At 32.0% G+C, this 27227-nt stretch overlaps 4 protein-coding genes across 4 annotated transcripts; all 4 read right to left on the reverse strand.

The window, feature by feature from the left end:
- Positions 1–3099: 3099 nt before the first annotated feature.
- LOC133187615 (uncharacterized) lies at positions 3100–5468 on the reverse strand. Its single transcript, XM_061323035.1, has 3 exons — positions 5222–5468; positions 4370–4472; positions 3100–4058 (listed from the first exon to the last, which is right to left on the reverse strand). The coding sequence occupies exons 1-3, from the start codon at positions 5466–5468 to the stop codon at positions 3731–3733; spliced, it is 678 nt and encodes a 225-aa protein (XP_061179019.1). The 3' UTR covers positions 3100–3730.
- Positions 5469–7730: 2262 nt separating this feature from the next.
- On the reverse strand, positions 7731–10312 carry LOC133187535 (uncharacterized). Its single transcript, XM_061322938.1, has 3 exons — positions 10078–10312; positions 8711–8810; positions 7731–8052 (listed from the first exon to the last, which is right to left on the reverse strand). Exons 1-3 carry the CDS (start codon positions 10310–10312, stop codon positions 7731–7733), a joined length of 657 nt encoding a protein of 218 aa, XP_061178922.1.
- Positions 10313–14685: 4373 nt separating this feature from the next.
- Positions 14686–19834, reverse strand: LOC133187532 (uncharacterized). The gene is made up of 3 exons (XM_061322935.1): positions 19023–19834; positions 17043–17142; positions 14686–15365 (listed from the first exon to the last, which is right to left on the reverse strand). Exons 1-3 carry the CDS (start codon positions 19246–19248, stop codon positions 15026–15028), a joined length of 666 nt encoding a protein of 221 aa, XP_061178919.1. The 5' UTR covers positions 19249–19834; the 3' UTR covers positions 14686–15025.
- Positions 19835–21373: 1539 nt separating this feature from the next.
- Positions 21374–26031, reverse strand: LOC133187530 (uncharacterized). Its single transcript, XM_061322934.1, has 3 exons — positions 25612–26031; positions 24512–24611; positions 21374–22499 (listed from the first exon to the last, which is right to left on the reverse strand). The coding sequence occupies exons 1-3, from the start codon at positions 25841–25843 to the stop codon at positions 22163–22165; spliced, it is 669 nt and encodes a 222-aa protein (XP_061178918.1). The 5' UTR covers positions 25844–26031; the 3' UTR covers positions 21374–22162.
- Between the last annotated feature and the right edge of the window lie 1196 nt (positions 26032–27227).

Below are 27227 nucleotides of genomic sequence, written 5' to 3' on the forward strand. Positions count from 1 at the left end.
GAAAATTATGCTGGAATAATCAAGCGAGGATTTTTCCCTATGATTAAATCCATTTACAATATTATATGCATTGAAATGTTTATCTGACATTTTAAAGTCATATAACCAAGACGGGTTTAAATCTTTACTTTACTCCAGTGAATCCCATCAAGATAAGTGTATTGAGGCAGAGGGAACGAGCATTGAAAAATATTGACTTTGTCGGACGTTATGAAACTTAACGGCTACAGCGCCGGGTGATCATACAATGTTTTTTTTATTTAATGATAATTTGGCAAATCATCAACGTATCAAGCTGAAACTTTTAACACGTCCTAACTTTTTGTTGTTTTATGTTCCTTATAAATTTTGTAATCAACGACTACTTAGTATTTAATTTAATTTTATCGCATCAGTCCACGAACTTGTTGAAAATTCCTTGTACATAGTCATATAAATGTACAATGTCATGTAAGTATTGATTTCTTTACCACTTCTTCTACTATTACTACAACTATTACTTATACTACTACTACTACTACCACTATTTTACTACATGTACAACAATCACTACAACTGTTACATATTTACTACAACTGTTGTTACTACAACTACAACAACAACTACTACTTCTACTATTACTTCTTCTTTTACTACTATTACTACTACTGCTACTACTACTACTACTACTACCACCACCACTGGACTTTTATGTCTTTCTATAGAAAATATACTTTTACACTGGGACTATATACGGCAGCTCTTTTGTGAAATAAATAAATATTTAGCTAAACAGTTAATTAAACGATAATAATTGGGCATTTCAAAGCACATATTACGTTGTCTAGGGAGGGGAAGGAGAAACACCCTATACTAACCCCCTACCTTCCCATTTGACCAACGACTGTAAGTTTTGATTTCGGAATGTTTTTTTTCCTTCCTTATTTCATTCCTTCATAAAATAAGATTGAAAGGAAATACTACCCCTTACGAATAAGGTATTTTAAGTTATGTTATTCTACCTCCCATCATCTCTTGTGTTAATTGGATACCAGTAAATCATGTAAGTGCCCCGAACACCATACCTATGACCACTAGTAAGGTTTTCTTATCTAATATCAATTCCGTACCTCCGTACATAGCACATGTTTAAATGTCAAAGTAAGCCGTCGAGTGTAAAAGTAGGTGCTTCTCGCAAAAGTCCACTACTACTGCTACTGCTACTACTACTACTACTACTAATAATAATAATAATACTTCTACTAAGAATAATACATTAATAATTTCACAAGAAAATTTTATTGCTTGGTAAACACAATATAGAAAACAAATTTTGAACGAAAGTTAAAAATTTTGTCCTGATAGATTTCCTCTTTTCAGAGCTAAAATTTTATTTGTGATGTTAACGAAAACAGTTTACAGAAATCTATAAACAAACATTGAAAACAATTAACTAGCTACATGTTCCTGTGATAAGTAATATTCTAAGCAGCTCGGTAAAATTTCTCATCCTCCTGTGACCGAATTGTTTTATGAAGGCTACTGATTTCATCCTTCATTATAATACAGTTCATTCATATTTGAAAGCATATATACACATCTATCTGTAACAATATCAAAAATAAAAACGAAATTTTGTCTTATCTGACTTCAGAATTAAAAAAAAAAATAATTTGTGTTTTTGTTTTTTCAGCACTGTACCGGAAATCATTGGTTAAAGGGGGTTTGCTGCATTTACTTTTATGATAAATAAACTAGTTTTAAGAAGCTTAGTTCATTAATTTACTAATTCGTAGTTTCATAATATTAAAATATTAATCAATTCATTTATTAATGGTGGTAATTATGTTTATATTGATTACTTCTCAGTTTATAACACGTTCAATTTAATTCAAAAAGAAACATGAGTTGTAAAAATAGAATGGTATCAAGTTTTTGCAGTCCAACAAAAATATTTAACAAGGGTAAATGTAGATGTGTTTTCTGTTCTCTTAATAATATTATTCAAAGGAAATCGATGCAGTTGATTATATAAGATAAAATTTCGACAAATTAATTGATATTTCTAGACGGGGGACTTTTTTTTGTTTTATAACTTCACAGAATTTTGAAACTACGCATACAATATAAAAACATTTTGATCATCCTTTTGAACAGATAAATGTTAATTGTAGAAAATATTTAAAAATTGACGAGGTAGTAAAATATGAATATTCAAACCTGTCTTGCTAATTGTTCATGAATTTTTCACCACTTAAGTTTTATATGCTTACTTCTTTTTGATCTTAATTCATATTTTTTGATTTCATTTGAACAAAGTTGAATTCCCTTCACCGAAAGATACGTTGTGTCAAGTTGAAATTGGATAAGAGTTCTTGAGGAGAAGATTAATTTTTTGAAAAGTTTACGAGAACGCCTTTAAAAGACAATGCGTTCAGTTATTATTATATGATTAATTAATTCCTAGCTCTCTGATTGACAGAAATCCAACATTGTAGAAAAAATAATACGTTATGTTCACCTTCACGGGACCTCCAAGGTGAAGATAAGATTTTCTTTTCTATATTAGACTAAAAATAGATTGAGAACTTCCAAATTGAAATAATTAGTTATGGAAAATCATTTCAGTTGCACCTGAATTTAAATTACTTTCCCTATACTGGATTCCTTAATTTCATAAAAATCTTTCCAAAGAAAGTTAGATAGCGAATCTAGTAAATGTTCTACCAATTAAGGCTCATTCCTTACTCTTTACGAAAATATTAACATTAGTGAAGGTGAAGGAGTACTGTACAACAACATAATCGAGAAGTTGTATTAATTAAATGCAGATAAAACTTTTATCACAAAGTTTACCAAAATCAATACGTACGATTTTACGAAACTTTACAATCTTTCCCCAAAATAAATTAGAGACCAATTGACAGGTCATTAATTTTTTTCACACTGTATTGTCTACGGATTTTCCAGAAAACCCACACATGACAAGGAGCAAACAGAGGGTATGACCGGTTGACAGGGGATGCTTACTCCTATATGACACCTGATTCCACCTCTGTTTTCAGAGGTCTGTGTTTGCTCTGCTCACAATTTGTAAAGTTTAAATGAACTTTTGGAGCATGATTGCTGTAATCTTCACATTTTATGTAAGACTTGTAACAGTAATGCGCATTTATATCAATGATTTGATGTCATATACTGTAGATAAGTTGAATATTTTGTGTATTGCCTCTAGTAACTTTGAATTGTATATTTAATTGTTTTATTTGTATAATTTTGTTGTCTCTAAAGCAATTACCAATGATGTTTCTCACTTAATACAATGTAGTTATTTTTTCCCTGGCCGTATAAGCGGTAGGAAATATATGTGCCCAAATTGCACACGATAAAGTGACAGTATGTTTAATGCTGAGTTAGAAAGGGATTGTTTTACTTTTTTTTTTTTACAATACCTTTTCCAATGAATGGAAATGGGTGTACTTTGACATGGGAATTTTCCAAGTAAAGATAAATTTATAGTGTTTGACGTGATTTTTCAGTATGCATGTTATGTAAGAATCTGTTCTAGTATATGAACGCAGAAATATGTGCATTCGAGGGGTTATCAAAACATTGGTGGACTGGAGCAATAAAATTAAAATTATTTGTGGAACATCAATGAATTCTTGCGTATTCTTACAATATAAGCATCATCTTTCTTGTTGTTTTGGAAGACAATAACGATTAATAATTGCTTAGATCTATCAAGGAATTAAAGATCAGATATTGTTGTTTGCGATTTCTCCGGTACGGAATCAAGATTTGGTTTCCATGGGGATTCACTTTTAGTGCTTCTTGTTGAACTCCATATTGAACTAGAAAACACTCTGGAAGAAGCCGACTTCCTGCCATTCTGAGACGACCACAATCCGCCATTCCTTAAACTCCAAACATCACCATTAAGATTTTGTGAAAGTTGGGCTTTCTTGCACCTTTGACACGTAATGTACGCGTATAAGTAATGGCAACAGGTATTACAGCCTCCATACCAATAACCATATTGCACGTGATCGTCACCATCTATCCAAAATGATTGTTTTCTGAAAAGGTCCATTGTAAAATGATATGAATAAAACAAAAAAGGAGAATACTTGCGTAAACAATAGTTAGTACATCAATTATATTAGGAAAAGGATCCAATAGTTAGTACATCAATTACATAAGGAAAAGGACCCAATAGTACATCAATTACAATAGGAAAAGAAAAATTTCAGTTCTTATGTTAAGATTCATCATCATCAACAAAGGAAAAACCTTCAAGTATCAAATTAATCAATTCAAACCTGCTATATATACATTAACAGCTCTTGTTTTAGGATTTATACAAAAGATATCATTGCTATAGCCTTACTTGCAGCCTTTCGCACAGTAACATCGCTTTATAATGTACCATGTACCTAAACTTATCAGGGATAGAAGCAACAGCAGAAAGGGAATCAGCACCAGAATTGACACTGAAACATAAAAATTATTTTTTTTAATTTGTTAACTTTACAGCAGCCAAAATTCTCTGTAGTGAGTTTAATAATAAAGCATCTGGGAAAACTTAAATCTATGCATGCAACAAGCAGTACAACAAATTCAGTCACAATTTTTTTTTTTTTTAAAGTGTTGTCAATGTCAATTTATAAAACGGGATTGGTTTTTTGGCATCGAAAAGAATACTACTGTGACTGTGATGTTTACATGTAAACTTTTCATTGCTTAACCTCAAATCGAACACATTGATAAACACATTTACACAAAACATTAAAATTTAGTTTATTGATTTTCGATGTTTATTATTTCTCTAAAATTGCCAAATAAATGCTTTGTATGTGCTATAAAAAGATTGATTCCTTTCCTGTATTTTAGTGGAAAAAGTGATTTTTTTTCTTAGTTTCAATTCTCATTTAAAGGCTGATATGCCACTTCCTGTGAGGATAAGTATAATTTTATTTTTATTTATTTATTTTTGCTATTTAAACATTGCTGACAGACGATTCTATGGGTGTGTTCAACGTCTCTTCGAATAGCATATGTATATATATTGTAAAAACATCATAGAGTGGTTTGCTTTCTAGTTAGCACACACCCCTTTTCTTACTCCTATTTCATCTTATTTTGTCGACTAGATCCTATTGTTACATCATATGGCCAAATTTCCAAACTCACAAATCATTTATTGATATGAAAATTAAATGTCTGCTATAAATTCACAAACCTGATATTTGGGAAGTAGGCGCTGTTGTTGTTGTTGTAATGATAGTTGTTGTTGTCACCTTTGTGCATTTTGGGGTTGCCCCGTCCCAGGCCCCAGAAGAACCATCACACGATCTGGTCTGAGTCCCATCCAGTTCATACCCCATCTTACAATAATACGCTATCTGATCACCATTCTGGTAGGTTCCTTTTGCAATCACATAGAATCCATTAGAAACAGATGGTGGAGCTGAGCAGGGGAGCGCCATCATTATTCTTTGTTTATTTAGATATTGTTATATCATGGCGTCGCAAAGTACGACAGTTTAATTACTAGCAGTTCACACATGTTGATGTTATCTCTTAGAGGATTTTTTAAATGGTTGATTCACACACACAATAATTACCAAGCGCATGTCATTCATGTTTACATAGGGTTCTTAACCTGTTCATATAAGTGATTTTTATCAAGTGATTAATTTCTTCTTTCATATTCGCTACATTTCTTCTGCATTTAAGTTGCTTTTATTTATAATTACACGTCGTATATTAATTTTTGACATATGTTGACTTATAATGTACATGTATATTTCGAACTTCGGCGATAAGGAAGTGGGTGTTTTTTGTTTTGTTTGTTTGTTTGTTTGTTTTTTTGGGTTTTTTTTTTTTTTTTTTTTTTTTGTAAAAATGAAACTTTGAATTCCGTTTCTTATCGATATATTTTATGTAACAGCGTTGAATTGAAAATTCAAAAATTAAAGCTTGATTAATTCTCGTTTTGAAATCTGAGACAACTTTCGTTTTGCTTAAACGTGTTGAAAATCTAATTCTTAATCTAAGTTTATTGTTAAAAATCTTAACATATAATTAATAATTGATACTGTATTAGAATTTTGATTTGGGATATACAAAAAGCATTGTCAAATTAGGCAACGCCTCAGAGTTCTTTCCCTAAACTGATAGGAAGGATTATATAATATCAAATACAGAATTCAAAAAGACTTGCAATTAAAATTTTCATCCCAGCAATGCACAAGAGTTACAAAATTAAGAAGGATCTGATAAATTTTGAATAAAGATGATTATGTATTTTACGTGATATGGCTCCTTGTAGTGTGATAAGAAAGGTAGCATTGCAAAACAGAGACGTTTGGACGGGAAACCAGCAATAAGAAAAGAGAAGGAAAAATAGCTCTTTAATTCATTGGAAATGCATTCATCTCATGCAAAATAAAACATATAATTAAAAGTTTAAATAATCAAATATTTGCTGAACAATATGTATATAATGGTGTAATGATACAAACAGAAATAAAAACAGAAACTGGATAATGCTTAGAAAAGGAATTGTTTTGTAGTCTTTCCAAATACATGAATCGACGTACAAATTGATGAGTTATCTTTCTTCGTCATAACGTAAAATCTTATTAGATTCCGTGGCATCTTCATCATGATGTTATACATCGTTTAATAATAATGTATTAAAACAGACACAATATTTATTGTGCTTATCATAGTAATGTTAGCCAGACACTAAAATGCCTGCTGCCCAATCCAGTTATGTATTTATTACATAATAAAATATGTTCAAAACACTGACAGAAATGAATGTATAAGCAGATGATAAAGAATGATGTTTCTGTTTCCGTGTTTCTAATATTTCTTTAAAAATCTTTAATGCATGAGTGTCAACATTTTCGGTAAACTTGAGATAGTTTCTCCCTTCGAAGAGTCTAAAAGAGCCTAATTGTCATACATCTTTATTACACATGACTTCAAATTTATAATAAATTTGCTGCCCTTAGTACAATTCCTAAATGTTTCAAATAAAATAAATAAAACACAGAAAAAGAAATACCACTCACCATCATCGTCCCATACAATCATCTCTGTCCGTGGCTGGCTAACATCACTACAGAAAACACATTAAATAGTGTGTCTGTTTTAATTAATAATTAGTAGATAGTAACTGTTATTTTTCTATTGTCCATTTAAGGAAGAGATTTTAAAAATATCTAGAATTTTTAATTCAATTTTATTGGATCCTTTGAATCCTCCTTTTTCCCTTTCAAAAATCTTGACGCTACCACAATCCTAAGGAACCAAGAACAACTCTGCACTGGAAATTGCAGAAATATAACATACTTCTATCTTTCTTTCAATTGATGGCGGTTTAAATACTGAAAGAAATATACTTCGTCTAGTACATGTATGTGATTCAAGGAACAACAGTTAGACAACAATGCATGTTGAATATCTGTAAATATATCTATATCATCATGATGTTGGAAACCAGGGAATTGATACATATTTTTAACAATCCCTCTAAATCTTCGACCTCCAAAAACATCTTAAAACAATAGATGAAAAATTATTTATCCCATACTGCTGAACGAAATTTTGATGTTCAAAAATGCACCAGTTTCTTTTTTGGTTATCAGTAGATACACACGCTTGACTCAACATCATTTCTGTGAGGTTTCGGATCAACACATGGGAAATTTTGTAATGATGTAATGTAGACACTGGTGTCAGTTTGTACTTTGATTATTTGGCCGGATATCGTGTTTATGAGGTTTCCAGTAATTTTTCAGTTCCTTTGCCACTCTCTTTGATGACACTACCTCCTGTAATTGTAAACGCACTGGGCTCTCTGTCTGCATACTCATGGATTTCACACTGGGTTTAGGTGATTGTTCAGGGGACTGAATGGGTAATTCAGGGGCAGGTTGGGAAGTAATGTTATTGTTTGGGTAACATCTACGACATCCCAGAGTGCAACAGTGAAGACAACAGGTATAACAACATCCGGTCTCAACTTCCTCTTCGTCGTCTCTAACTCGTGTTTTCTGCCTATTTAGAAATTGTTAAATAAATAATTAATATTCCCATATTCAATCTGGAATGCATAAAAATCACCCGATATAATCATGTTGCAATGGCTTATTACTTTATTGTGACCTTGCCATTTATTAGTCCCCTACCGGTGAAACCGGAGGGGACTATAGGTTTCCTCTGAGTCTGTCCGTCCGTCTGTCCGTCCGTCTGTCTGTCTGTCCCTCTGTCTGTCTGTCAGTCTGTCCCACTTGGTTTTCCGAACTTTTTTCCTAAACGCTTGCAGATATTGAGCTGATTTTTGGCATGTGAGTGTATCTTGATGAGTTACAGATCAAGTTTGCATTTCGTTCCGCTTCATTGATTTTTGACGGAATTATGGCCTTTTCAATTTTTAAGAGTTTTCCGCAATTTTCTTCTGAACGCTTTCAGATATTGAGCTGATTTTTGGTATGTGACTTTACCTTGATTAGTTATAGATCAAGTTTGCATTTCGTTCCGCATCATTGATTTTTGACGGAGATATGACATTTTCAATTCTTAAGGGGAACCAGATTACACTTGCCGGTAGGGGACTAGTATTGCTAATGCAATACTCTCAGAATGCTTGTTTCATATAAGACTGTGACATATTTCAACAAGGAGAATAAGTATAAGAATCAAGGTTGATTCTTACCTGCATAGTATGTGGCAATATTTAAGAATAACCAGGGATACAATACACACAAAAATCACCGACAGGAAGGAGGAAAGACCAATGGACATGTATAACCACTCTGAAAAAAAAAATATAGCCACAGTAAAACTAGTAATAGTATTATCAAAATATAATTATAATAGATTGGTATTTGTACATACCTCTAATCATTTTTAGAATCGGTAGGGGAAGAAAGTAACACATTATTAATTAAAACGAAATTCCCGAACTTAAAACGGTATATAAAATAAGTATAGGTCGCCTAAAGAATAAAAATGGTTGATATACATTTTGTATATATACATGTAAAAGGAGATAAAATTGCACTTTGAAAACCTTTTCCAGTTGTATCGATATTTAAAAGAAAGAAATTGAGTTGATTAATATGTGCATACCCTGAAATTTTGAAAATCCCTTCTTTTAGTTTTATTTTCAAATGTTTTTGCAAACAAGTGCATTTTGCCGGAAAACTAATCTGAGATGCCACCTCGAGGTTTTCACCAGTGAGATGCAAGACGGTAAGCTTTCTTTGAGGGTTTCTCATTGTTAAGCGAAAATTAGGGATGAAGTTATATGATAAAACGTTAACATTGTCGCTTATGGAAAATAATTAGTGGGCTATATCCAGATCTAATCTTTTGCTGTAATAAAGACACCTTTTACGTGTACATGTATCTGTTACTGTGTAAAATACGACTTTTCGGACTTATAAATTACTGTGATAATTAACTTTTCGGACTTCGTGTAAATTGTAATAAATTTTTTTCGTATATTTCGGCAAATATGATAAATTCTATAAATTCTACATATCGTTAATCCTACCCGAGGCACAGTCAGAGATGAACACTTAATCCCTTAGTTGACTTCTATTTATATTTATTGACACTTAATCTTTCATCTACTTTAATTCTATTATATACATGCCGCTAAAATGTCATCATTCGCTCAATAATTGTTTAATACTTGATTTCTTAATACTCTTTGTTAATCCTTTTATTTTGTTCTATCATTGTTCAATATGTATGTTTTGTTGTGAAAATTTATAGTCAGTTGGAATCAGACCTTCGGTGCTGATACATCCCAAACTCGTGTAAAAGTATATTCCATGCTGATTCTATATAAAAGTACTAAAACTATAACGCGTGTTGGCTTATTGGAGGTTTTATGAATCAGCTGGGTTCAACTCACCGTTGGCCCAGAATTAGAATTTGACGGACAAATTCATTCCGTAAAATATCTCCTGATTACGTGTAAAATGTGCAGAATTTTTAATAAAAGCCTTTTTGAAGGTTTGATACTTTTATTCACATAATATTTACTTTTTAAATTTACTAATGACACTTTACCATTTACCGGAGCCGCTGTAGTAGTGGTCGTAGTGGTAGTGGTTGTCGTACAGGTGGGGGCTTTCCCGGTCCAGTTTCCGGTATCTCCATCACACTCTCTGATGGGGTTCCCTTGTAAGAAGTAGGAATACTCACAATAGTAGTATACCCGGTCTCCATCCACGTAATAAGGCTTAGCAATCACAAAATATCCATTGCTTGCAGAACTAGGATCAGAACAGTTATAGGCAGACATGACGGACACGGTTCAGTTAGTAAAGAACATCCAGTGAAAGTGCATTTCAAAGTCATGAAATAAGTTGAACACAGAACGTGAAATGTGATCAGAACGAATGTACTTGATAGTACGATGTTCGTTTGAATAGGTTTCATAAGAATTTAGATATGGACATTATGACAATGCATTAAAGACTTGCGACCTATATCTTAATAACTTTAAATGTATATCTTTATGTTACGTAGTATGGTTAATTAAAGTTGATGAATGCGTTAATTAAGGCCGGGGTCATACATGTATAACCTTGCATTACTTTGAATGGTAGACTGTTGTTACAATTTACACCGACTATCCGATAATAGGATGGATATAGAATTAATTTAAGGGAAAGGTACAGACATTGCAAGTCGGTTACAAATTTTTGCTTATCAAAGGATACATTGATTTATTTTCTTCCACTAGTAGAATAAAACATTCAGTAGTAAAGCCAGTCGAGGTTATATTTTATATATTTCTTATCTAAGGCATTCTTTTACGTATAAAGCAAGAAATTTTTTTTTTTCCATTTGTACAAGTTATTTTTAAATTTATATTTTTTAACATGTACTTCATGCCCTCGTAGAAAATTTGAAAAATAATTTGTTTGGATTCAACAGTTTTATAGATGTTTCATAATAAATACCCCGAATAACTATAGTGCACTAATGGATATCATATGCTGACTGTGTTGAAGTTTCCCGTTAAATATATTTTTATATCTTAAACAAAATTAAATAAATTGTAGTAGCTGGTATTTGGATATACATTGCATTAATTTTCTGTAATCGTATGGAAACTGCCTTTGAATTCCTGCACTGATTATTATTTCGAAGTTCGACGCTTGACTCTTTAAAATAAAATATTTTTTTTAAAAAGAATTAGGATTTGCTCAGTCCTTTTTTGTAAGGATGTTCAGACGTGATTTACATTCGTAATCAAGTTAATCCATAGCCACTTAGTGTGTTAAACAGTTTTTAAGAGTTACAATTCCTTTCAGAGGGTCTGTAATATTAATAAATATCTTATTCACAATGAAAAAACGTAGGCTCAATAAATGGATATTGTACACATACGCAAGAGGAGGTTCTAATGCTGATGAACCATATACAATATATCAGGTCATTTGACATATTATCAACCGCAAAATGCCAGGCTTGTTTCAGAGAGATATTCATTCAACAATTAAATAAAATAGATGTGTGTTATTATTGAATTTCACATAGTGCCGTCTCTGATATCATAAGTAGTCCGCTATTGAAAAGTCTCTCAAAAACGTGTTAACGTAATCCCTACATAATCCTTCGATTCTACGGCAACATAAACCCGGGCAAAACTAATGAGAAGACGTCTATAAGTGTCATTCTGTTTGTTGATATGTGAACTTGAAATTGTTCAAGGCTATTGGGGACAAACTTGTTAATAAAATGTCTGCAGTATTTTCTCTGGAAGTGTTATCTCTGAAGGATATTGCAAATAACATTATAACCGCTAAAAGAGACATGTTAAGAGCAGGACATACAAATAGAAGCAAACACTGCACATTGAGAATATTCTTTTGAAGTGACTTGTTTAACTTTTATGTTAAAAAAATCAAAGTTTATAAAGTACTACATTTAGTTGGAGAATATTGCTTACTTCTCTTAATTTACTGGTATTCCTTATGTGTGTGGTACTTCACTGTTAAATTCAAATATACAAATACAGTCTACTCAAACAAACTTACGCTTAAAGATGACGAAAATTAGACCTGCGAGAGAGAGAGAGAGAGAGAGAGAGAGAGAGAGAGAGAGAGAGAGATGACCACCTATGGTATCAGAGGCAACAATGTGTGAAATTCATTAATAACTTAGAGAGTCTACCTATTTGTTTGATTGTATATTTATCATAAAGCGGTCGATATCACTGAAATATATTCCATAAAGGCACTAAGATATCTGTTAAACTTGAAAATATTCGAATGGTATTTAGGAACAGACTGAAAAAACAAGATTCAGTTTCAATCTTGATTACGTTATTCACATGATGTCTTTTTACAATTAATTTGAACCTTTAAATTACATAATTAGTACAGATGACCAAGCCAATTGACTTAAATAATTCGACTTTCAGTGAATTCAAAACAATGTCTTTATTTGTAATAGTTTGTTTACAAGGACGTATTTAAAAAAAGTCCTTCCTAATCTTTATAGAACTTCAAGGGCCTCTAGAAGTTTCTTAAGTGTTTCTACAAGTTTCATACTTCAGTGGTTTAATGTTAGCAACATTCAGTTAGGGGAACTCAGTCTTTTATAAATCATGTTGAGATTTACCTCTATAAAACAAGATAAAATTGCTGGAATATGTCAAGAAATCACTCTACCTGGTGTTCGTAAATTTGAATAATATACTTTTATAATTATAATCAATCTGTACACGCGATCTCATTCCCTTTATCCGACGTATAATGGCGCTACTTTTCAATATTCTGTTGATATAATGTCTGCGAGGAAAATAATTCAAACGTTAAACACTCTACCATATGCCTAATCTGGCTACCGAAGTGTTAAATAAATTTGAGAGACCGAAAAATGTTTATATAGAAACTACTTATATATTCATATAATAATTGCCAGTGGGTACTTCATTGCGTCATAAAAGTGTTTGATTAAAATTGCAGAGGGTCCGTTAATTGTTTGGACGTGGTGTTTAACAGTATACATGTATTTAATGAATTGTTATAAATGTGGATCCTTTCTTGACCTTTTTCTATTAACTGCAAAAAGATTCAATCACCGTCTGTTTTTGAGAAATTAATTTAGAAGATTTTTAATCATTATATATAAGGCCCGTTCACATGCGCTATAGTGTACATTTGTGCAGGTGTAAATTTTACACGCCCTTCTCCTCGCCACTTCTTGTTCAATGCTGCATAAAATATTTGATCTTAGAAACACAGCAAAAGAACGCTGTTCCTTCTAATGTACCAAATTTTCGAATTTTAACAACATAAAGCAACAACAAAATAGACAATTTTAATATCTGCTTATGTGAGTAAATTTTGCTACACGTTCACATTGCTGTGAATTTACTTGCATGTGAAAGTTAATTTGCTCCTAGTCAGACTAGATGTTTATTTTGCACTAGGAGTAACAATATTCATGTGCAAATCTTGCCCCCTCTTTACACGGGCCAAAATACACCCGGATGCAAAATCTGCGTAAGTGTAAAATTTATACACCATGTGTAAATGTGTGCAATTAATTGGGACTTTATACACCTTCAAATACGAAATTTATTTGAAACAATTTACAATTATAGCAAAATTATTTTTTGAGAAATATTTTTTTCATGTGTATTTATAGTTGGTATCCGTATTCTAAAACAAATAAACGAATGGCTACAATTACAACAACATTTGGATCGATAAATAGCGCTGCTGTGAAGTTTCAAAACGGTCAATTCTCCAGACTGACTGAAATTTTTTGTCCAGTTTAACTTAAACGGTCATACGGGAGACAAATTAAATATTTAATATACCAGTTTTAATAACACAGCACTCATCCGATCGCTCGCTGTCTTTTGATAACCCTTTAAGAAAGTACATCGATTTTATGATTTTGAAATCAAATTAAGAAGCATTTGTTTGGACTCCTCTTCACTACCTGTATTTTCGCTGTCCATATTACGATTAAATGGAGCCTCCCAACATCTCAAATATTTAAAATAAAGCTTTCTGAAAAGAAAAGAGGTGATAATTTATGACAATTTTCAAATAGATATTTCAAGATTTGTGATGATGTACGTGCATGTATGTATTCAAGCAACACGATTAGTTTACGTGATAACAGACATTGAAATTGCATTGTTGACATCGACCTCTGTCTTGAAAGCATTTTTTTCTTCAATAAAACATACATTAGAGAGTCATGTCATGCAATTAATTCTTGAACAATCGTTTTGAATATCAATACATGAAAGTTAACCGGTGTTGACATTTTATCCAGCTTGCTTAAAAAACTAATCTTGCAATGAATAAAATCTATTAAATGACACATTTATTTAAGGAGAAAATCCTAGCATCACCTTACCTAATGCCGTTAATCATTACAGAATATGTATATTTATTAAAAGAATTCGAAAGAAGAGACACCATTTTAGATCACCCAAAGACCACCCATTGTGGCAAACTATTAAGAACGCGACCCGATAATGCCTTATTCATGTATATGTATTTTGAATATAATTTCCATGTTTTGCATATCTTTGCATGCCTTTACTTCAGAAATATTTTAAAACATTTCTATTTTACAGGTATTAATTAATAATGCAGCAATTATAGTGATATACATTTATTTGATTAACATCTCAATAAAAAGAAATTAACAAAGTAATTGCTAATAAATAAAAATTCTCAAAGCAAATCTTTATCACAGTATATTTTTTGGCACAAATACAGTACAGTACAGATGTGTAGCCTATTACACTATTTACATTTCTACCCTATAATTTAAGTACACAATCCCCGTTAGGAGAAACTTCACATAATCTTTAAGTTATGTCGTCAATATGCAATACGTGTATTTGCGAATAAGCAAAATTTTAAACAAGAAATAAAAAAAAAAGTGAAGTAACACCTTGTTCTTTGTTTAAAAAATCAGTTTGCTTTCAGGGGCAGTTCTTTCATACAATTTAATGTATAAATAACACATCCCATTATTTGGTACTGGTGTTGTTGTTTCTAACTCCATGGGTGTGTGGCATCCATGTGTTTAATTCTCTGGCCGGCTTCACTTCTCTTTTAATCAAGGATGGTGTTACCGATGTTTCCACGGTTTCTTCTGAAATCACCGATACCGAATTTGAATTTGACGAGGTATAGTTCTGTTTGGGAACTTGTTTTGCTTTCGATTTTGTTCCTGTCTCGTTTATGACGTCACCGCTTTCCTGACAGCACGACCAGCACTTGAGACAACATCTAGTGCAGCAAGCGTAACAGCAGCCGATCTCTACCTGTTCATTGATTCCATGGAGTGCACTCACGCGTGACCATTTCCTACAATCACAGTATATATAGATAACTGAAAAACACTTATCAAGTCTATAAAAGGATGATTTTTAGCTCACTTGAGCTGACGGCTCAAGTGAGCTTTTCTGATCGACATTTTTCTGTTGTCTCTTGTTGTTGTCGTTGTAGTCGTTGTCGTTGTGAAGAGCTTTTCACAATTTCATCTTCTTCTCCAAAACCACTGGGTCAATTTTAACCAAACTTGGTTCAAATAGTTCTTAAGTGAAGGGAATTTAAATTTGTTCAAATGAAGGGCCATGCCCTCAATCAACGGGAGATAAATAAGATCTATTGAAAAATTAGCGGCATCTTCTCAAGATCCGCTAGCTTAAGGTCAGAAAAGATGAAAGTTAAAACCTCAATACATAGTGTAGATTTAGATTAATTTTGTTCAAATCTTGATACCCGGGGGTAGGACAGGGTCACAATAGAAAATGAAAGTTATACATAGAAAAAATACAGGGAAAAAATCCTTAAATATCTTAATATTCTCAAGAACAGCTGCACAATGATTAGTGATATTTCAGAATTTGCAAGCATCGCCAGGTAGTGCAGATTCAAGTTTGTTAAAATCAATGCCCTCGGGGACAGAGTAGGGTCCAAATAGCGGATTGAAGTTTAACATTTTAATATCAAAAAACATATGCTTAAAAGTATTCCTCAAGAGTACAACAGGACCACCATTACTAGTGATATTAATTTGCAAGTAACCCCAGGTAGCGAAGACTATAGTTTGTTCAATCATGGCAACCTCGGAGATAGAGGGGCCCAATTGGGGATCAAAGTTTTATATGGGAATATATAAGAAATTTCTTTAAAAATCTTTTTCTCAAGAATGGCAGGACTATGATTAGTGATACATGTATTAATATGCAAGGTTTTATAGGTAGTACTGATTCAATTCAAATGTATTCACATATGGCCTCCGGTGGATACGGTGAGGCCACTATAGGGATTCAAATTAAAGTTTAACATGGGAATATATATATATATATATATATATATATATATATATATATATATATATATATATATATATATATATATATATATATATATATATATATATATATGTTTAAGTGTTTTCTTCTCCAGTATAGCAGTGCAATTATTAGTGATATTAATATGCAAGCATCTTTATGCAGTGCAGGTTATAAAGTTCGTTCAAATCATGTCCCTGGGGAATAGGGTGGGCCATAATAGGGTATCAAAGTTTTGCAAGGTAATATATAGGAAAAATCATATAAAATCTTCCTTTCATGATTAAAAGGTCCATGATTAGGATATTAATATGAAAATGTCAGATCGTGTAGATTTAAGTTTTTGATTGCCGTGGATAAGGAGGGGACACAATAGAGAATAAAATAAAATAAATTAAAAAAAAAAAATCCTGTAAAGAACAATTGTTACATTGTCATCATGATGATAAATCATTATGCAAGCATCCTTAAAATAGTGTAGATCCAAGTTTGTTCAATTTATGGTCCCTGGTGCTAGGGGCCACTGTTCCGAGGAGACTCAGGTGAGCTTTGTGACCCTTGGGTTTTGTTAAAAACAAAAACATATTTCTCATTCATATAATGATACTATTTTTTTATGAATATACAAGATCATGGATACTCCCTTGAAAAAAAAAACACTCCAAAGGTAAAATTAATGCTTTACCTGCAAAGACGTAAGCAATATTTCAGGAACAGTAAAAGTAAGATCAGCAGGAGAATGAGACCAATAAATGAAATCACTCCGATTCCCACATACAGCCATTCTGAAATAAATCAATCAATAAATAAAGTATCCAAATTATAATTGACATTACGTTAAATTCAAGGCCAGAGCAATTGCAATCAGAGAACAGCTAAATTGTTTGTAGTTTAATCAATGTCTGATCTTTTGACTACAGAATTATCTGTAATTGTTATTTTGTTTAATTTTACACAATACTGAAAATAAGCGTACCCATGCCTTGCCGGAAGAAGATAATTTTTTTAATTAAAATATGTCAAAATAATCAATTTTTATGGGTCTCGGGTATCATTTACAATTTCGACAGATCATCTGCAACATTACCAAAGATGAAAAATGACTTGTGTTTTTCATAGATGCAAAAAGAGGATAGAAAAAAAGATGAATTTGAATTAAGCTGATAAATATGGCAAACGCAAAACATTCTATGCAGTAAACCAATTGACAGCAGAAGAAATATTGACATAATAAAATACTAGCTGAAATCTTTCAGAATAACCAACGTCAAGCAACCAAATTAAATCTCTTTCAAAAGGTTGTATAATGCAATGAAACTTGTAATAAAATTGTCAGCCTTTTTGAAAGCTTTAAAAGTAGTGTTTGAACGACGTACTTCTTATAACGAAAAATAGTGAATGAGAGGACTTGTGTACGGAGATTGCGTAAATGCTGAGGTGTTTTGTTGGAGAATGGCCCTTAAACAAATATTTTAAATTCTTTATATGATCAATTAATTACATTCATCTTCGAGGGCTGTTATTAAAATTAGGAGAGGCTTTGTGATCGTTTATCGCCACTTTGTTGACCAGAGGAGCCAGACACGGAATAAAACAGAATAAAGTTAGATTATTTGATCTTTTCTGAGTGTTGACGATAAATTGATACAAGTACCCTTTTTTATCATAAGCACATAGATATGTATGAGTGGACTCTAAAGACTACATTTTAATTTAAGGAATGAAATTAAAAGTTGCCCAAGTTTAATTATATTCTGGTTTGTTCTGGTTTGGAAGAGTTTACACTTCATAAACCGCAAACCAATTTATATAATCAAGTGTAGACTAGTCAAGCTATGGTTATAAATTGGGTATCCATTAAATTCATTCCTTATAATTCATTCTTCTACTATCAATAGCAAGTGAAGAAAATAAGGATTTTTCTTTTAAAAAAATATACACAGAAACAAACAAAAACACCCCCCCCACCCCCCACCCACCCACCCCAAAAAAAACAAAACAAAACAAAATAAAAAACGAAAACAAAAACACACAAACATCAAAATTTCCAACATTTAAAAATAATATCAACGATAGGTATACGATTAACATTTTTTGTTAGCCAATCATATTAAGTGCTTTACAACATAGTTCAATAATTGAACATTAAATTAACTATAAAAATAAAGGAAGGTCAATTGAAATTTGAATTGTATAGATTTTAAAATGTATAAAACTAAAACGTGTTACAATTAATAAAATTTTGAAAAATGGATAAAAAAAAGAAAAAAGAAAAGAAAAGAAAAGCAATTTAGGCAATAAAAAGACAGTATAACTATCCTGAAGAAAGGAAGAAAGTTTCTTCTAGCAGATTTATATTTTCAAAGATTTAATTTCTCTCTCTCTCTCTCTCTCTCTCTCTCTCTCTCTCTCTCTCTCTCTCTCTATATATATATATATATATATAACCAAGCATAAGAATAGTAAGTCCAATAAAATTTTTCGCTTGTGTCTTTTTATTCCACATTTTTTCTTTAGATTTCCATGTCTTCATTCGCTAGTACATATTTAATTCTGATTTTTTTCTTCTCTTCATTAAATATTTTATTGTATACACCGTAAAATTAAAACCTGAAAGGAAATTATTAAAAATAGTATTCTACAAATACTTAAAACAAGACTGTACCTTCATAGTCTGGAGCCGCAGTTGTTGTGGTTGTGGAGGAACATGTTGGGTATGTTCCCGACCAATTCCCAGTGGTCCCGTCACACGTAAATACGGGGTTCCCATTCAGAGTATAGGAGGAGTGGCACACAAAGTATACCTGATCCCCGTCCACATAGTAAGTCTTATCTACTACATAGTAGCCATTCGAGATAGAGCTAGGATCTGAACAGTTATAGGCAGACATCTTACAAGGAAAAAGTCGCTCTTACGAATTGTTCTTCACGGATTCTTTTAAAATTAATTTTCCAGTTGTACCGAAATATACCTCCTTCCAAGGCACATCATGCACTTTTATGAAATCCTTTTCTATAGATACCAAACGTCACATCTATTGGTGAAGTCTATATTTACAAATCAAAAAAAGTCCAAACTTCCGATATTTGAAATTCTATCCGAAAAAAAATTAAATCACTAAACAGATTTTATCCTCTGATCAAACAAAAGATATATTACAATTCTAAAGAAAATTGGGTAAAGATTACACGAATGCAAAATGTCCAACGAAACTGAATAAGTTATGGAATGTTGCTCTGTAACTCGATATAAATGTACCCGATATTTAGCCTGCTGTATCTAAGTGAAGTCTCTGTCAATTCTGTTGGGTTGGAAATACTCTTTAGAGGGTAGGAAGCCTGGCTGGAGGGTTTAAATATCCTGCTTTATCAGGCGACTCCTTACTTTATGAGTTTAAAATACCAGAGGATGGAACCGGAGTGAAAGGCGAAAACCGTCAATCAACAAACTTACATGCTTAATAGATCATGTATATATAAATATGACTACTCTAGATGAGGGGTATGCCACTTAATCTTAGACGGTTGTTTTATGAGTACACAATCTAGATTGCTGATGTGCAAAATATTTCAATGCAGTATTATTTACCAACTATAGCAAACGATTTTATTGCATCATTTATTTTAAGTTTTAATTATTTAATTAGAAAAAATGGAGTTTAGGATCATTTAAATGTAACTGAATTATTCATGTGAATTTTGTTTTCTATAAATTACCAAAATATTCGAAAATTATATGACGTGAGATGTAATAGAGTTTCTTGAAAATTACGAAAGCCTATTAGGATCAAACTACGGTAAAAAAATTTTTAAAAGGCGTTATAACGCCTTTCGTTATAACGCGAAAAAAGGCGTTATAACGCGTTATTACGCCTTTCAAAAAGGCGTTATTACGCCTTTTAAAGAGGCATTAATACGCCTTTCAAAAAGGCGTTATTATGCCTTTTGAAGGGCCATTATTATGTTTTTGACAGGCCCGTGCTTTTAAACTGGGGGGGGGGGGGGGTCCCATAAAATTGACAAGCAAACAAAAAAACAAGACACCCCCCCCCCGAAAAAAAATAAACTGCCTAAACTTGAGGGGAAACTTTTTTCTAATTTTTCGGTAAAACTTTTTTTTAATGCAATGACTAGCCCGAGTTTAACCATACTGCAACAAAATGTTAAGGGACCAAGCAATCAATTAATGATATTTTTTATATTTAAACTATAGCAAGACTATTCTCCCAAAAAGTGGGGAGGGGGACCCCCCCCCCCAACACTCACATTCGTACTACCGGCCTGTTTGAAAAGGAGTTGTATCCAAAAATGGAAAAGCGTTATTTTAAAATAGTAAATATATGAAAGATTGAACCAACGGCATCTTTATTTATGCAATATTTAGATTATACATGTAGTTTTAATATTATAAATTATATTATAAATTTTTGGAAAGGCGTAATAACGCCTTTTGGAAAGGCGTAATAACGCCTTTCGGAAAGGCGTAATAACGCCTTTTGGAAAGGCGTTATAACGTCTTTTGGAAAGGCGTAATAACGCCTTTTGGAAAGGCGTAATAACGCCTTTTTTCGCGTTATAACACCTTTTGGAAAGGCGTAATTACGCCTTTATTTGCGTTATTACGCCTTTTTCCGCGTTATAACGCCTTTTCAAAAGGCGTTATTACGCCTTTTTTCGCGTTATAACGCCTTTTGAAAAGGCGTTATAACGCCTTTTAATTTTTTTTTTTTTTACCGTAGTTTGATCCTAATAGGCTTTCGTAGAAAATGATTTTATTTAATTTGCAAATTTTTTTTTATATTTTACATTTAATGATGACAATTACACAGGGATGCCAATGTATTCATGAAAAAATCACGAAACCGATATACATGTACATGTAATGATTATAATCAGATAGTTGGGATTGTTTCGAATATTGAGAGAGAGAGAGAGAACGTTGTTCAAATAAAACCAAAATGTACTGCTATCAGATTTACATCGATTTATTTCGGGACACCTGGAAGAATGCACTGACACTAGGTATTAGGAAATGACGTCAACTGGTTAACTTTTAAATTGTCATGCAAAAAATTTCATGATCCCTTTTCTTTATTCTATGGGTTAAACATACAGTTAAGAGATAAAATTATAACAAATCGGAATAACGAAGTGCAACATGTACATAAATTTGTTTCAAAACTCGTTACTTATCGGAAACTTTTAAATGCAAAATACACATCTTGTTAAAACTTTATTCGATTTAATGCACTTGATTTTTCAAATAAGAGGTTGTTTTGTAGTCTGTGTAAACATAAATGCTTGATTTTAACACATTATTTCACGAATCGTTTCGAAGTAGCAATTACTTTTAGCAATGGTTTTAATTCCATGTAAATATTAACTTATTTTTATGCATATTCATCTTAAGAAGTGTCAAATCAAGCAGATAAGTAGAGGCCATTTTGTACACGTTTTCATCAAACACTTTACACACCTTACAATAATTCTGAACATCATTTATGTAATATATTTTCTTCATATTGATAGTGAAATAAATCCATTAGTTCCCGTTATGACAAAGAAGACTTTGCTTTGAAATGAAGCATAATCTAAACCTCTTTTTTCACAATGGAACCTGTTTTCAGTTGTACATAAGGGGTGGATAGAAATATGCTGTTCATGAAAAGTTTATACACCATATGTACATCTAACATATAGTATTTTAAGAGAACAATTTGACAAGTATTTAAAAACAAAGAGTATAAAATAGTTAAAATGTTAATGTTAGTATATTAACAGACAGTACGGCACTTTTTATTGTCCTTACTTAGTACTGGTGTTAATATTCCGAAGTGGATTTGAGTGTGGTTTCCAGGCTATAATCTCTTTTGCGGGTTTAATCTCCCTTTTCTGCATTACTTGAGTCGAAGTTGATCTTTCCTCGGAAGCAGCAGTAGAAGTTGGTGATAAATCGTAGGTTTGATTACTACTTTGCTTTGGTTGCCTCGTTTTCGGTTTCGATGGTTTTCTTTGAATGACGTCAGTGTCGTCTCGACAACATTTACAGCATTTTAGACAACATCTGGTGCAGCAAGCATAGCAGCATCCCACGTCCACCTCCTCATCGATTCCATGAAGTGCACTTACTCTTGAACGTTTCCTAAAACAAATTGGAAATAGATATATCAAGTACAACCGAGAATTCAATCAACTTATTTACTGTATCTTTCCATCGCATCCAGTATATCCAATATTTTCGAGTAGAATAAAGTTGTTCAGTAGGTAAGAAATGAACAGTAAGGCAAAGTCTTAAGGAAATAAGGTATGTTGTTATGTTATCTCAAATCCTTAGAATTTTTTTCCCTACTGTTTATTCCTCATACATGTAGCATAAGCATAAGCTTGTTAAATACATACATGTAAAAATGATCTTCAAGTTAAATTCAAGTAAACAATCAATATTCAATGTTTCTGTTAAAGAGAAACACTACAAATTTATATTGTAAAGAAAAAACATTTTTGCACACAAAAGTTTTGTACCATGAACATTATTTGCACATTTGTTCCCAGATATCAAAGATTTCAACGCTTTTAATAATATATAGCAGAGACATTACTTAATGACATTACTTAATACACCTCATTAATTGGGAATACTATCGCAATTTTGTGTATTCTAAATCTTAAAGAAATTAAATTGAAGATCTGAGAAATTTGTTGATGTAACTTATTCTATGTACCGACTAAAATGTGCGGTTTTTCGCAAACTTTAAGACATTTGATGAAGTTTTGATAAAGTTTAAAGTAAAGATACCACAGAGTCTGACACATCTGTTTCATATCTGGATATTTTACTCTCGTTTGAAGTCATCATTTCGAAAGTTCTGCTTATCAGCAAATACAATCTAAAATTAAGATGAATGTTGACTGACGTTTTTCATACTTATTGTTAGGCCATTATTTACACACTGAATAGTCTACGGGTTTTTCCGTTTGACCGATCAGGGCATGGAGCACACGGCGTGTGTGACCGGTCGACAAAGGATACTTACTCCTCCATGATACCTGATCCTACCTCTATGTTTTTAGAAGTCATTGTTTGCTCTGCTCTCGATTTATATTGTTTCAATGGAATTTTGAGCTTGCTATGAAATATGAAGATAATATTCGAAAGCCCAATGAAACGATACAAATTTGGAGCAGAGCAAACATGGACCTCAAAATTTAGAGGTGGGATCAGGTTTCATGGAGGAGTGAGCATCCCCTACCGACCGGCCACACCCGCCGTGTGCTCATTGTCATGATCGAGAAAAAAACGGAAAATTCTGTAGACAGTTCAGTGTGGCCTAACAATTGGTATGAAAAACGTCAGTCAGCATTTGACTTAATGATAGGTTGTATGTGCTGACAATGTCATTGTACTGACCATAAAACTCGCAAAATGATGACTTCAAACGATACTTTTAATCAACTTGTTTGTCAATAGCTTGCCTCGTTTTAGAATTGTTCATACGTAGAACATGCTCTTGCGTGTCGAATCAACTGAGAGACATAAACCCCATATGCAGGTGATAAGAGTATATCGCTACATACATGTAAGTAAGGGAAGTTGGACAGGTGATTCTGGAGAAGATGAAGAGAAGTGAAATAAATTGAAAAGTTGAAGTCATCACGTTTATCATAAAGCTTTGTTGTTAGCTTACCATTAACGTCTTTTTCTAGTAAAATATCTAAATATGAAATAGATGTGTAAGAAGTATGGTAGCTTTAAACGTCATTTGTCTAAGACTTTGAATATTAATGCCATGTTTATCAACATGTAATAAAGCACTTTTAAGTAACAAAGAACAAGATCTATTGTATTGTTAACGTCTGGGCAATTTAAATGTTTGACGCTCATAGACATCAAATAAACACATAAATAGAACCACTGAGCCGGATCTCATTCTCCCTGATAATAATTACATATTACAAAGGTCTCTCTCACTCTCCTCTCTCTCTCTCTCTCTCTCTGTGGGGGATGTTTGGGGGGGGGTGTGGATGTCTGTGTATGAAAATTTTTATCTATGATTTAAAACTTGCTTTTTATCACAAACATTGTTATCCTAAAGCATCTAAAGAATTTGAAAACGTCATGCAGTTTTCTGTGTTTTGTACGTGTTTTGTACACACCTGCAAAGCCGATAACATAACTTCAAGCATAGTAAAAGGACGATGAGAATTAACAGGAATCCCAGGAACGACATCACTCCGACTCCAACATATAACCATTCTGAAATTTTAAAACAAATTATAACACATTATGAATTACTTTTTAATGGGCATCTACCAAAAACAATTCGTAGTCATTTTTGCTGCCTGAAAAGCACCAAAAGATGCTCATAGTAAATACGAATATGTCTCCTAGGCCTATAAAATGTTTATCAACATTCTAGTTTGTGGTTTTTACTGTATTTCTTAATGCTGGAGAGAGAGAGAGAGAGAGAAATGAATCAAACCTTGCACTATTTGATCTATCGTCTCTCTGTTACATGTGATTATTGATTTATACTTTTAATATACAAATGCTGATAAAAAAAAATCTATCAGAAACGATTTTTTCTGTGTACATGAATATATTTCAGGTAATAATATCCAATTGAGATTACGCTGGAATATACATAAGCTTTTTGATCTGTCACTTTCAAAGATAAAACTAAGTATTTATGTTTAATTCCTGTGGCCTTAACAACCATGAAGGGGCCTATTTCAATAATATAATTTTTTTTTTTAAACTAACCACAATTTTCTCTCTCTCTCTCTCTCTCTAAGAAGATCATAAAAATAAAAGGAAGATCGAATTTTATCATATTGAATTAAAAGAAATTGTCTATTTTCTGATAAAAGTGGCAAAATTAACAGGTATTTCATTCATATGAAATTAGAAAAGGATAACATTAAAAGCAAAATTCCAGTATATCAGAGCAATATTTTCAATCTAAAATGGAAATTAAATATTGTACTCCTCATATCTATGACGGTCATATATCTTTATCTATCCTTATAATTTAACTATTAGTGATTGTCTCAAAATGCCATTTAAAAAAATGTATTAAGATTTTTATTCTTACAAATGTTATGATCAAGCATTAGAAGAGTTTCCTTTCCGTTTTTTCTAGAGAAATTTGTTCTAATTAAAATGTAAATTTCAAGTATCGATTTGAAATCCTTCTAAAGTTTGAAAGAAATATATAAACGGAGATGATAGATAGTTTTGATGGACTTAATTATACCTTCATAAGCGAGTGTTGTGGTTGCTGAAGTCGTTGTAGTAGAAGAACAAGTTGGATACGTTCCTGACCAGTTTCCTGTTCCTCCATCACAAGTAAGTGTTGGATTTCCTTCCAGGCTATAAGAGGAATGGCAGATGAAGTAGACCTTGTCGTCATGTTGATAGTATGTTTTATCACCAAAATAATAGCCGTTTGGAATACTATTTGGATCTGAACAGTTATAGGTAGGCATAACACTCCTTATTCATCCACTAGAGTATCTCCGAGAATTGAACATCACACTGATCACAAAAATGAATTAAATTAAATGTGGATTTTAATTTATGGCAGTTTTTTATGTTAGAAAGATTTCGTATATTTGATAATTCCTTTTGATATTACTTGTGAAAATGTCTTATCAAAATTAGCCACGAAATCGAAACCATATGTTCCTCTATCTACACATCGCAAAAGGGGAAAAGACGTTAAAAAAAACGACACTTTAAAGGATTGAACTATTTTGGAATGCAAACTTTTTTTTTATCTCCTCCAATATATCGCATGTCTCAATCGTAAAATAAAAAGCTAGAAACCTAGGTAGAAATCTACTGATTTAAATCTCTGTCAGTGTTAAATTCACAGGTTACTTGGTAAGGTGATACATCATCACTAGTTAGAGACGATAAATTAAATATCGATGGTCAATCTATAAGCTAATTTAAAAGTATATCGACTTCTCTTGTTACATCTGTTATGTGGATGAGCACAGAAACTTATCTCTTCTAGATGGTATTTGAAATTCTATATATAAAAATCTATAAGAATGCATAATATATTCCCAACAATATTATGCAGTCATATATGTCATGAAAAGCTGCCAATTGTATGTAGAATCTTTGATATAAAATAAATGGTGACTGTCTCGCATATTCTGATAGTAAATGGGCCATTTAGATTACAGAATATCTCTTTTCAATTCAGGAAATAATAACATTAGTCTTAATCATCTGAGAAACAAAAAATCCGTCTGAAATATAAGCAGATGTGCAACAAAGTTTTACCCAGTCCTAAAGATAATTGTTACTACTACAAAATTGAAAGCTGGGGATCTTCAACACTGTAGTTATACAATAAAAGATTTCCTTCATTTTCGTATTCATTGTTTTTTCTGTATTAATTTATTCTTTAACTCATGTGTAAACAATTATTAGAAATTCACTGCCAAGTGAATCTTTTGTGTACATGTCAAAAAGGATCGAGGTTAAGCATAATTATGTAGAGAAACTTGTGTGATAAATGAAACTTTGACATGCAAGGGTAATTGAACGGTAATTAGCTATAGACTTCATGTTTTTTTACCCGTTAAGCTATAAATAAATCAGAATTTTGTTCTTTGGTAACATTATAAAATGTTTAATTCTTGTTTAAAATTAAGGTTTATATTCTAAGTTAAATTAAGATTTGAAATATTAATGAAACAATATTTAATGTAACAATTATGTTTCGCAGAAGTCCAGTCTCCGTGGATGAAATTTTGCAGGTATTTTACAACCTGCTAGAATATGAAACTGTAGGCTATATTTTTCTCCTATCAAAATGATCGCCCAAGAAATTCAGATCCAAATATTACTCTGACT

Source organism: Saccostrea echinata, unplaced genomic scaffold (assembly GCF_033153115.1).
Source record: "Saccostrea echinata isolate AGI-Se365-2 ecotype Australia unplaced genomic scaffold, CSIRO_AGI_Sech_v1 ptg000015l, whole genome shotgun sequence".
NCBI classification, from domain to species: Eukaryota; Metazoa; Mollusca; class Bivalvia; order Ostreida; family Ostreidae; genus Saccostrea; species Saccostrea echinata.

Bases quoted from the DNA above. Each gene is read 5' to 3' on its own strand.
- LOC133187615 (XM_061323035.1), bottom strand. From the start codon at position 5,468: ATGGCGCTCCCCTGCTCAGCTCCACCATCTGTTTCTAATGGATTCTAT. The intron at 4,473-5,221 runs GTTTGTGAATTT...TTTATGTTTCAG, and splicing joins GCCTACTTCCCAAATATCAG to TGTCAATTCTGGTGCTGATT. The intron at 4,059-4,369 runs GTAAGGCTATAG...GGACCTTTTCAG, and splicing joins TACTGTGCGAAAGGCTGCAA to AAAACAATCATTTTGGATAG.
- LOC133187535 (XM_061322938.1), bottom strand. From the start codon at position 10,312: ATGTCTGCCTATAACTGTTCTGATCCTAGTTCTGCAAGCAATGGATAT. The intron at 8,811-10,077 runs GTAAAGTGTCAT...TTTTTTTTTCAG, and splicing joins TACAGCGGCTCCGGTAAATG to AGTGGTTATACATGTCCATT. The intron at 8,053-8,710 runs GTAAGAATCAAC...ATTTCTAAATAG, and splicing joins TATTGCCACATACTATGCAG to GCAGAAAACACGAGTTAGAG.
- LOC133187532 (XM_061322935.1), bottom strand. From the start codon at position 19,248: ATGTCTGCCTATAACTGTTCAGATCCTAGCTCTATCTCGAATGGCTAC. The intron at 17,143-19,022 runs GTACAGTCTTGT...GATTTATTTCAG, and splicing joins TGCGGCTCCAGACTATGAAG to AATGGCTGTATGTGGGAATC. The intron at 15,366-17,042 runs GTAAAGCATTAA...CTGTGATTGTAG, and splicing joins TATTGCTTACGTCTTTGCAG to GAAATGGTCACGCGTGAGTG.
- LOC133187530 (XM_061322934.1), bottom strand. From the start codon at position 25,843: ATGCCTACCTATAACTGTTCAGATCCAAATAGTATTCCAAACGGCTAT. The intron at 24,612-25,611 runs GTATAATTAAGT...TTAAAATTTCAG, and splicing joins CACAACACTCGCTTATGAAG to AATGGTTATATGTTGGAGTC. The intron at 22,500-24,511 runs GTGTGTACAAAA...AATTTGTTTTAG, and splicing joins TTATGTTATCGGCTTTGCAG to GAAACGTTCAAGAGTAAGTG.